The 12,551-nt window shown below is 49.8% G+C and overlaps 1 protein-coding gene across 1 annotated transcript; it reads right to left on the reverse strand.

The window, feature by feature from the left end:
* Nucleotides 1-226: 226 nt before the first annotated feature.
* On the reverse strand, nucleotides 227-1,304 carry LOC144715285 (putative transcriptional regulator tpeD). The gene is made up of 2 exons (XM_078590214.1): nucleotides 299-1,304; nucleotides 227-231 (listed from the first exon to the last, which is right to left on the reverse strand). Exons 1-2 carry the CDS (start codon nucleotides 1,302-1,304, stop codon nucleotides 227-229), a joined length of 1,011 nt encoding a protein of 336 aa, XP_078446340.1.
* Nucleotides 1,305-12,551: the final 11,247 nt, after the last annotated feature.

The raw sequence follows: 12,551 nt of genomic DNA on the forward strand, positions 1-12,551 counted from the left end.
TCAGCAGAAAGACGGAAGGACGAAGAAAATAAGAAATAAGGAGTTGATGGAGAAGTAGAAGGAGAAGATAAAAAAGAGAAGAAAATAAAAGCAATGCAAAAAACTCTTTAAAAACCAAAACGAAGAAACCAAGAAGAGAATGTGCCGGTTTAGAAGAATGACTTACTGAAAATGGAGAGGGACGTAAATCGGTGGGCCACCTTCCTCCTTTACCGTTGTTACGTTGTCAGCCTGTCACATTGAAAAGAGCAAGTTAGGAAAAAAAAAATGCTACAACAAAATGTGTCATGTAACTCACCGTCCGAAGAGCTGTCCCAATTGTCAAGGTCGTCCTCTGAGTCAGACAAGCTCTGCTCTGCGCGGCGGAACCATGCACGGAGCATCATCAACATCTCTATGCTGTCCGCATCTAGGCGACCTCTACGGTACGTGGTGATGCCTCGACCAATTGAAAATAGTCGCTCCACTAGTGCACTTGTTGGGCTTCCGGCCAAAAATTGGGACGCAACTTTTGTCAAATTCGGGAAGTACCGAGTTCCAACGTCTTTCCACCAGCATAGTGGACTGTCTTCTTCTTCACTGCACGGGATATTTAGGTACTTCTCCAGCTCCTGCCAAGGTGTTGCACGTGGGCGTCGAGACTTACCCGGACGAGTATACTGTCGCTTGGTGGACGCAAACTGACCCGGACGGTGTCTTCTAGCTCCCTCATCGTGCTCTGAATCACACCCAGTAGTGCTCGGTCTGCCCACACTATTGAGAAGACCGCTGATGAATGAAAGCACGCCTTCACGAAACGACGGATGCACGACCTCTATCTTGGAGAATGGATCTAGTGTTCCCGCGGTCGCCATTGTCTTGTTGGCCCAAATGACATCTGCATATTGCATCAACTTATTATACATGGCAGTACAGGCGACACGCAACACTTCCCTCCGCCCGTCATCCAAGGTAGACCTGGCATAAGTCATAGCATGCTCAAGTTGGGCCCTGAGGTCTGAGATCAACGACGTCACGTTAGTGATCGGCAATCTCTTTGCGGAACAAATGTAGTCAGAATCTGCAAAAAGTGGCCCCAAGATATCGAAATATTCGTCGATTAAATCCCAGTCCTCTTGACATAATGCGTAGTCCTTAGATGGTGTGGCAAGGAACCTCACAGCCATATGGTCGAGCACGTCCTTCTTCGCAAGAGCACGCTCTAACATCTTGAATGTGGAGTTCCAGCGTGTGGGGCAGTCTACTTTTATCTTGTTCGTGTCAGGAAGTTCAAACATCTTGCACATATCTACATATTTCTCCATCCTTTGAGTTGACCCCTGAATAGCGTTGGCGATGGCTCTGACGCGTCAGACGGCTACTCCCAATGGTGCATAAGTCGGTGAACTGGAGTCATCACCTTGCGAGTCGATGAGTTCATTGGTGCGCAACGCAGCATATGGTCGAAGATCTCAGACCCGTAGTGGGCCAACTTCTGGTGTTTCAGGGTTACGTATGGTCCTCAATTCGGCTTGGACTACAAGGTTTAGAACATGTGCTACGCACGGTACATGCCTATCCATAGTGAAATCTGGATTTACGATCCATAGCTGAGCTACAATTGACGCCATCATAGTTCTGTTGTAAGACGCGTTGTCAGTCGTAATGGCACAGAGCTTCGACTCTATCCCATACTCATATGGAACCTCCACAATGAGATTCGCCAGGTTTGTGCCGCAATGAGACCCCTTGATCCTCCGGATAGCAAGTAGTAGATTGCACAGCTTCCAATCGCCGTCGATCCAGTGAGCGGTTACCCCTAGAAGGGAGAGATTGTTTCCTGACGTCCACGCGTCCACTGTAAGTGAGACGCTATGAATTCCAACAAACATCTCTATTAGCTTTATTCGGGCTTCTGTATACATGGCAGACGCCGTTGCTTTCATTGCATCAGGGCCAAGGATGTCGCCAACCGACTATGTCCCGTAGTACCATAGTTTTCTGAATGACTTCTTCTTCACAAGTTGCCATAGAAGATCGTTGTCACAAATGAATTCGACAAACTCTTCCTTCGTCCGCTCCTTGGAGATGCCACATAAGTAAAGCTTCGCTGACAGGAAGTCATACTCGAACAGCCTCTTCTGATTCTTGGGGACGCCCTTCAGTTGATCATGAATTTTGCGATGCGCCTTCTCTACATGTCTCTAGAACACGTTCGTGCTCGTATCCTTATTCCGCCCGATAATGACCTTATGATCGGGGTTTTGCGCTAGACATAACGTACACTGATACTCGTCCGTGTCGAGTTCGATAAATTGGTCTAAAACTTTAGACCGCTTGCGCCTACCACTTCAAGATGATGCATTGTCATCGATCTCTACCACGTCGCACTCCTCAAACTCCGACACCGTGGCTCTAGCTGTTGACTTCAGAGTGGTAACAGATGTAGATTCCATATCTATAGCAGAAATAAGCACACCATATTTTCGGTCATGTTAACCACAAAATGATTGACCAAAAATTCACAATGTATTATCGTTCATGTTAATCTTTCGTAAGCATGATAGCCAAGGAATTAAATAGAGATGATCGAGGAAATATACCTGGTTGTATCCCCTCAAGCACAAATATGATATTTTTTGAATATTTGAAGATTTTCAAAGACGGGTAGAGAAGCAATTCATTATAAAAATTATGTATTTTAATTTGACTGAGTGGAAAATACAAAGGTATCCGTCCAATCTTGAATCAAAAAGGGATAGTACACAAAGTATGTTGTCCTCATAATCCAGATCAAAATGGCACAATTGAAAGAAAGCACAAACAAAGAAAGAACCAATGTGCACGCTGGACAATTAGAAGCATACAGAGAAATATTATGTCAATTATAAGCATACACCACCTGTGAGATTCATTTAAACAAAAATATTATAAGCACAGACCAAGAAGGTATCCACACACAGAAATATGAGAAGGACAGATGAACCAATGTGCACGCATAGAAGAAGTAGAAACAGTACCGGACACGTAGTAATCAAGCACCGCTTCTTAGAAGAAAGGACACGCCGCAGCCAACCCCTACACCTGCACCGACCTGCAGATAATGATGATATACTCAGATGTTTATTGCATTTCATATTGGATGGAGTTATATGTGGCCACGTATTTATTCAAAAAATTAGATTTCTAGCAAAGTACTCATTCAAATAGAATAATAATGAGAATTCAAAAGCCAAATATATTGAAATACTCTATGGAAATTGACTTCATCAATGAAACAAGATGTCTACAAATGCTTAGCCGACGTCTTCACATACTATCATGACAATTTCCCCATTATATGATGAAATCATTGCTAAAACTAATTCGTTCGAGCCCAAACATGGGTCGATATGGGGATGGCGGTGATGACAACAAATTCATCCTCGTCCACCACAAGCTAAACCCCAAATCGTCGAAAAAGAACCCAAGGGAGAGTCCAGTATCTCCGATAATGAATAATTTGATTCATTATCAGAGATACGTAATCAGGCTGATGACGTTGACCGCCTGTTGACAATTTTGCTTCATTATCTGGCCTTTTCATCTGATTTCCAAGACACACATCATCGGCCCGCCATCAGCAACGATAAACCCATCCTCATTCTTCCAGGCACAAACATGGATGAGATTGAGAGAGATCGAGAGAGAAAATTAACAAATTAAAACGACAATTTGAGGGAGATCGAGAGAGAACATTAAAAAATGAAAACGTGAGATTGAGAGAGATCGAGAGAGAAAATTAACAAATTAAAAGGACAGTTTGAGAGAGATCAAGAGAAATATTTAACAAATTAAAACGAGAGATTGAGAGAGTTTGAGAGAGGCCAAGAGAGAACATTAACAAATTAAAATGTGAGATTGAGAGAGATCGAGAGAGAAAATTAACAAATTAAAACGACAGTTTGAGGGAGATCGAGAGAGAAAAGTACATAAATAGATAGATACATAGAACAAAAATCGGATAGGTAGATAGATAGCTAGACATATAGAAGGAAAGATCGACAGATAGATACATAGATAGGTCGAACTTTAGATAGAAAGAACTAAAGAAAAATCGGATAGAAATACCAATACATATGTACCTTGCCGGCACGATTCCGCATCCCTATTACGAGCTCAAAGGATCTTGAAGAAGACGTCAAAGTCACCGATTCGTGCTCCAGCAGGTTGGTTCCACCTCTCCAAGCCAAGAATGTGCTCGCCACTAGCGAGTCGCCAGACACCAATACACAGACACGTAGTCCCGCCGATGCGATTTCTAAAAACCTAGGGCAGGCGCGATGATTTTTCATATTAATTTTGTCCCATGGGACGAAATTTCATCCCAGGGCCTTGGGACGGATCAAAACATCGTCTCAGGGTATGCAAGACGGGACGATGCAGAAGAAATATCGTCCCGTCCTTCATCCCGGGGGACTCACCGGACGGTCACGTGGACGAAGCTTGTCCCATCCTCATCCACCGTCCTCGTCCGAGATGATCCAAATGTATACCTGTAGGTACTCGACCCACCTGGCGTGTTGGTCGCTCAGTTTTTGCTGCGAATGCAGATACTTTAGCCGCCTCGTGGTCTATAAAGAGGACGAACTCCGAAGATAGGAGGTAGTGATGCCAATGTCGCAAGGCCTGTATGACACCGTAGAAATCCTTGTCATACGTGGAGTAACGCAGCTTGGCGTCATTCAGCTTCTCCCTGAAGAACTCAACATGGCGACCTTCCATGGTGAGGATGCCACCAATCCCGATGCCTGAGGCATCACACGTGGCCTCAAATACCTTCCCGAAGTCGGGAAGGCAAAGTACCGACGCCTGTGTCATTATGAGCTTTATCTGCTGGAAAGCTCGTTCTGCTGCTGGTGTCCAAGTGAATGACTCCTCCTTGAGGCAGTCGGTGATGGAAGCTGTGACGGAACTAAAGTTTCGTATCAATCATCTATAGAAGGTCGCGAGACCTATGAAACTCCTAACGTCATGCATGTTGGCCTGTGTCGGCCACGACATGATGGCCCGGACCTTCTCCGGGTCCGCCGAAATGCCCTGAGCGGAGACGATAAATCCGCGGAAGGCAACCTCTAAAGTGAGGAAGCTGCACTTCTTTGGGTGAGCGTCGAGCTGCTCGCGCCGTAGGATGGTGCAAACCTGTCGGAGGTGGTCGAGGTACTCGTCTGTCGATTGGCTGTAGACGAGAATGTCGTCAAAGTAGACGACTACGAACTTCCCTATGAACGCGCGTAGTACCTCATTCATGAGGCGCCGGAAAGTACTAGGCGCGTTGGAGAGGCCGGAAGGCATGACTCTCCACTCATATAAACCGTCCTTTATCTCAAAGGCGATCTTCCATTTGTCGCTGGGACGAATCCAAACCTGATGGTATCCGCTCCTCAAATCTATCTTGGAGAAGATAGTAGATCCTGCCATCATGTCGAATAAATCCTAGACTCGGGGAATGGGAAAACAGTACTTAACTGTTATCTTGTTGATGGCATGACTATCGCAGCACATGCGCCATGTGCCATCCTTCTTCGGGGTTAAGAGGGCTGGAACCCCACATGGGCTCAGGCTCTCCTGACTAAGGCCCTTCTCCAAGAGCTCCCTAACCTGGCGTAGTAACTCCTCGTACTTGGGCGGCTCCATGCGATAATGTGGTAAGTTCGGTAGTGATGTGCCGGGTACTAGGTCGATTGCGTGCTGTATGTTCCGCATCGGGGGCAATCCACCTGGTAGCTCGTCCGGGAAGACACCTCCGAACTCCGATATGAGAGCCTGGATCTCTGGTGAACGAGGTGTAACGGGAGGGTCGGCGGGGACGTTGAGGGTGACGGTGAGACATAGGGGTGTATCACCACCCTCGCGACCTAGGACACGGGCAAACAAGGGTCTTCGAACGACCATTAACCCTACGGGTTTGGTCGCGGCCGGCTTGTTCGCCGGCTTCATGGCATATGGGTGCCATGTAACCCGTCGTCCCTGGTACATGAACGAACAGGTGTTTGCACGTCCGGCTAAGGTGACATCGTGGTCATACAACCAAGGACGGCCTAGGATGATGCTCCCCACTTTCATGGGGAGTACGTCGCAGAGGACGTCCTCGGCATAAGTACTCACCTTCAATGGACATGGCATTGACGCTTCACGGGTATTGAAGAAGCGTCGATCCACGAGACGTCATAGGGAGTAGGTTGCTCGATCGCTGCCAACCCTAGTCCGATCGCCATCGAGTCAGAGATGGCGTTGATGCAACTGCCACTGTCCACGATCACCTTGCATGCCTTTCCATTGATCTTGACGTACATATAGAAGATCGAGGTGCAGAGAGCCACATCAACTAACGGTGCCGGCGGTGGTGCAGCCGGGGGGGCCCTAGCGGGAGTGGTAACCCGCGGCGATGGTCGTGCTATAGTGGTGCCAGGTGTGTCAACGGCTATATTGGCCAACGGCCAGTTGGACACTCGAGGTGCCACGGAGGTCTCTCGTGCCTTGATAATCTGTATGTACCCGACCTGACCATCAGGCTCCTCATACTCGAGGACATACTCTTCGTCTCCGTGGTAGAGATCCTCCTGCGGTGTGTCCGCTCCATCAATATGATCCGGGTCGACATCTCCAGCATCGAACAGAAGTGCTGAAGAGGGGCATTGATTGGCCCGATGTCCTCTTCCTTGGCACTTATAGCATGTCACGTGTGCTTGGCTAACGGGGGTGCTCCGGGCCGGCAAGTCACTAGCGGCAGGCCAAGCTAGTGGGGTGGACCCCACAGAAGTGACGGGGGCGGTTCCTTGCCCCCTGGTGGTCGGGGTGACCCGTGTGGTCGCATGTGGTGTGGTACAAGCAGGGGCTGTCCGGACAGGTGGGGTCCAAGGCGTGGTATTCGCGCTAGGCACCGGTGTGTCGTCGGCGGGTGGATCCATGTGCACCACTAAGTGGTACGCCTCATCGACCTCGGCCGGTTGGCACTCGAGGACCTTGCTGCGCAAGGCCGGCCTGAGGCCATGGGCGAAGAGTTGATTGATAATCCGTGGGTCCTCCATGAAGCGGCAGCGCATCTGACATTCCTCGAAGGCCTCGATGTACTCTGTCACCAGGAGTCGACCCTGCTTGAGGTCGAGCCACGAGAGAAAGAGAGACATGTGGTACTATCGGGGAACGTATTTGCTCCTTAGTTTCTACGCCACTTCCACCTAGGACTTGATGGGTCGCCCTCGTCGCTCGGCGGTGACTCGCTCGTTCTCCCAAAAGATCTTGGCCTCTCCGCCAAGTCGTGTCTCCACGTACTCGAGACATAGGTCGTCATCCATACGATACCACCTGAAGTAGGAGTTCATGTTTGACTCCCAGTTGATGAACTCTTTGGGCTTTCGAGAGCCCTCAAAGATGGCAACGTCGGCGCGCACGCTTCTCTGAATGCGTGCACGGTGCTCCTCGAGCCAACGTTCATCATCGTCAAAGTGTCGCTCGGGCACGGGGTAGTCTCCTCGTCGCGGCTCCAAGTGGCGACGGGATGGGATCGGTTCGTAACTACAGTCATCCCAAAGCTGGGGAGGACCATCCCGAGGTGCGCGGTCAATATGCATCGTGCGATGTGGGGGTAGGGGGACGTCGTCAACCCTATAGTGTCATGGTGGAGGCAGCCAGAAATAGTCATCGCGGTGCCGGTGGATCAACCATCCGAGGATCACGGGGCTGGATGGGGTCATATCGTTGGACCAGATAGTCTTGGTCCATGTCGCGTTTCATACTGATGGACGTAAGGGTCCGGACGGGTCGGTCAGTCTGCGTCATACCCGCGGGCGATATCGTCCCATGGGTGCTGCATATCCCAAGCACGGATATCCTGGGGTTCTCGTGTTGGCTCTCTAATTAGGTGCCCCTACAGAGGGACGCCGTCTGATTGGTGATCAAATCCCTCGAAATCATCGTCGAGGTTGTGGATGAGTCTCCCTTGGGGTCCTCGTCGAACAGTCCCTGGTGCGTGGCGAGGTCGCCCTCTGGCGGCCAGTCCCACCTCAACTCTGTGCTCTGACGCATGTTGGTCGGCGAACATGCGCTCCATGCATTCCATCCTAGCAGTCATGGCGCGAAAGTAAGCTCCTTGGTCGTCCTGAAGTTCTTCTCGTGGCGGGTACTGGCGAGAGGTTCCTCCCCGTCCTCGTCCTCGACCCCGTGTGGGTGTCGCTCGGGGGGTGTATTCGACAACGGGGGACTTCCCATGGGGACGTCGACCTACGGTAGCCCTATCCTCGTAATCACTCAGCGAGGCATCGTCGAGGAATCGCGGTGAGCCGTGTGGAGAGTGTTGCGGCTCGCGGGACGCACCGAGAAGTTTCGGTGGGCCTGATATACCGGGGGCACCCATACCGTCGGGTGTGGTCCGCGTAGCCTCGACATGCAGTAGGACGGGGTCAGCTATCAGGGTCGCGGGTTGGGGTCCCGAGAGGGCAATCTCATTGCCCCTCTCGTCATGCGATGGTTCATTTCGTCGCGGGGAGGTAGAACCTCCGTGTTGTGCCATCCGTGCGGGTCGCGTCTCTACGGCCATTCTTAGGAATTCTATATGAATTTTCGAAACGACAATGTAATGTGGATGCAACTATATGCGATGTGGAGTTGGAGACGTTCTGTGGGCGACCACAGCCGGGCTTTGATACCAATTTGATGCCGGACGTCTTGACGACGTCCGACATCAGATACTCACAACCTAGGTGTTGTCATTGATCTTCTGGGCTATCTGGAAAGGCCCGGCACTATGAGCATGGAGCTTTGTAGCGACCCCTAGAGAGTACCTCTCAGGCCTCAATCTAATCAAGACTAATTCTCCCTCAGAGAATGACATTGACCTTCAACCCTTATCAGCGGATGCCTTATATTGCTCATTAATGGATGAAATGCGCGAATGCATGATGTCACGCATGCTCTTAATTTGTTCAGCAAACTCTAATGCATTATGTGAGATTCTATGTTGTAATTCTAATGGCATGAGGTCAAGGGGTCGATGTGGTAGTTGACCATAGATGATCTCAAACGGGGCCTTCCCAATGGTGCGATTCACCGAATAGTTGAAGGCGAACTCCGCTCAATGGAGTACTTGATCCCATGTGGCTACATTGTCGCCAACAATAGATCTTAGTAGATTCCCGAGGCTGCGGTTTACAACCTCAGTTTGACCATCTGTTTGAGGATGCTATGCCGAGGAGAACTTGAAATGTGTGTCCATGAGGACCCACAACGTCTTCCAAAAATAGCTAGTGAATTTGACGTCTCGATCTGAGACGATGCTCTTGGGCACGCCATGGAGCTTGACGATGTGGTCAAAGAAGAGTTGTGCGATCCTGGAGGCGTCGGCTGTCTTGGAACATGGAATGAAGTGCGCCATTTTTGAAAACCTATCTACCACGGCCATGATCAAATCATGATGGCGCGCGGTTTTGGGCAGCCCCAAAACAAAGTCGAGGCTGATATCCTCCCAAGGTCTCTTCGGGACGGGTAGGGGAGTGTACAACCCCATGTTCTATTTCATGAGTTTGGCGCACGAACACGTGAGGCACCGTGAGATAAATCTCCCAACGTCCCTTTTTAAGGACGGCCAGTAGTAGTGTTGCTCTAGAGAACACGTGGGCTTAGTGGGCCACTAAGCCCACTGGCGTGTGTCTCATAAATGAGGAAGTCTTGGATCGAGGTCTGAGGGATGCACAGCCTCTTGCCGCAGAAGAGGTAGCCATCATCGATGAAGAAGTCCTTCGACCTTGGAGAAGTCCGGACACTCAGCATAGTCGTCTCGAACCCGTTCAAACCCAAGGACTTGGGTCTTCATCAGGTTAAGGACTAAAGGTTGCCAACTCAAGGCGTCGGCAATGACGTTGTCCTTCCCCTTCTTGTGGCGGATGACGAATGTGAAATCCTGGAGATAGGCGATCCACGGGGCATGTCGATCGCTGACCTTCCTTTGGTCGTGTAAGTGACGTAGGCCGCTGTGATCTGAAAATGGTACGAACTCCTTGGGGAGTAAGTAATGATGCCAATGTCGAAGGGCTTGGACGAGGGCATAGAATTCCCGATCGTAATTGTCGTATCTCTTTCAAGTCTCGTTCAGCTTTTTGCTGAAATACTCTATCGGGTGCACTTCCTGGCTGAGGACTCCCCCAGTCCCATCTCCTGACGCATCGCATGCAACCTCGAAGACTTTGTTAAAATCTGGTAATTTGAGTACCGGTGCCTCGGTCATGAGCTTCTTGAGGAGCTCGAAGGTCTTGTTGGCGGAAGGGGTCCATTCGAACTTGTCACTTTTTAGTATGTCCATGATGGGAGCATTGACTCCGCTAAACCCCGGGATAAACCGTCGATAGAACGTCGCCAGTCCAATGAAGCTGTGAACGTCGTGGATGCTCCTGACTTTGGGGCAGGTGGTGATGGCGTCAATCTTGGCCGGGTCGGCGGCTACTCCTTGTGAGGATAGAATGAATCCAAGGATGGAGACCTCAGTGGTGAAGAGGCTGCACTTCTTGGGGTGTGCATAGAGTTTTTCTTGCCTTAATGCAATGCACACATGTCGTAAGTGCTTAAGGTGTTCTTCCGTTGTTTTGCTGTATACTAGTATGTCGTCAAAATATACGATGACAAATCTGCCGATGTAGGGCCGTAGTACCTCATTCATCAAGCGCTGAAAGGTACTAGGGGCATTCGATAGTCCGAAGGGCATTACGTTCCATTCAAACAGGCCATCTTTTATTTTGAAGGCCGTCTTCCATTCATCTCCTGGTCTGGTTCGTACTTGATGGCAGTCGCTTCGTAGGTCTATCTTTAAGAAGATTGACGCGCCGACCATCTCGTCGAATAGGTCTTGAACCCGTGGGATTGGAAAACAGTATTTCACCGTGATCTTGTCGATAGCTCATGAGTCGCAACACATCCTCCATGTGCCATCTTTCTTGGGAGTGAGCAAGGCTGGTACTACACATGGGCTAAGGCTTTCCCGAATTAAGCCTTTGGCTAATAAATCCTTTACCTGGCCGTATAACTCCTCGTACTTAACCAGGTCCATCCGGTAGTGTGGAAGGATGGAGAGGGTTGCTCCCGGAACCAGATCGATGGCGTGTTGAATGTGTCATAAGGGTGGGAGCTCATTCGGCAGCTCTACGGGGAACACATCCGCATAATCCTCGAGGAGTTGGGCGACCTCCAGCATTGGGTTCTCGTGACCTGAATCGGTGGCTATATTGGTTAAGGTCACATTGTAGCACATGGGAGTGAACTCTTGGTTCTGCTCCACCTCCCGCCAGAAGATGCAGCCATTAGTGACAATGGCGCGAGGTGTGGTACGTGATGAGGTGGTCGAAGACTGAGTGGGTAATGATGGGAGTCCTACTGACGGGTACCAAATCAGTCGTCGGCCGCCATAGATGAAAGAGCACATATTTGCTCTTCCTGCCAACTAAACGTCATGGTCATATAGCCATGGCCGACCAAGTATAATACTACCGATCTTCATCGGTAGTACGTCGCACAACACCTTCTCGTCGTAAGTACTCATGTTCAATGGTACGTAACACTGCATCTTCACCGGGATCGTAGACGCGTCGATCCATGACACGTCGTAGGGGGTAGGATGCGGGATCATGGGTAACCCAAGTTGTGTGGCTGTATCCTCAGAGATTCCATTAATGCAGCTCCCACTGTCGACCATCAACTTATACGTACGCCTACCAATCTTGACGTACGTATAAAAGATGGATGTGCATTGAGCCACGTCAATGGGCTGGGTTGGCGCCATAGTGGTGGTAGGTGTAGGGGCTGCTTAGGAGGTCTCGTTGGGACCCCTCACTCCGGTGGTCTCCAAGGTGACGACGGGATGTGTATATGGTGGAGTGATGGTGTGATCTAGATGTATCCAAGTGGATCATCCAGGTCGTCACTGTCGGGGCACTTGGCCGGGTACTCATCCACCTCGTGGTCATCCTCGGGCTGTTCTCCCACTAGGTTCCCATGTATATCCATGACAAGAAGGGTGGGGCAGTCGGTCCGTCGATGCCCAAATCCTTTGCACTTAAAGCACTGGATGGGCTTCTGTGGGCATTCTGGGCCCTAGCGGTGGATATCACTGAGGGTGTGGGGGGTGCCTGCGTCGGGACCGGTGTCGACGTAGGGGCAGCCGGGCGATGGACTGTCGTGCTGCCTTGGTTCCAAGATGAGGAAGCTCTCGTAGCTGAGGAAGTTGTCGTCATGGTCTGAGTCGCTCGTGGAGCGGAGGGGGTGGGTGGCACTATGTCGTCGTGGATAAGCTCATTGCTCTCCACAAGGCTGTAGGCGAGATCCACTATCGGAGGGTTCTGCTCTAGGAGCCGTTGATAAACCTATTATATGTCATGTATTTATACATATTTTAAGGGCATTTTGGGATAAATTTATGTGTATTTAACTCTATTTCATGAAATATTGCATGTCGTGCACTAAATGGAACGAATTATGAAAATGATGCATTTTAACATATTTGTATGCATGTTTTACAATTTTCATTAAAATATACATTTAAGATCCAT

This window comes from Wolffia australiana, chromosome 18 (genome assembly GCF_029677425.1).
Source record: "Wolffia australiana isolate 7733 chromosome 18, ASM2967742v1".
Lineage (NCBI taxonomy): Eukaryota > Viridiplantae > Streptophyta > Magnoliopsida > Alismatales > Araceae > Wolffia > Wolffia australiana.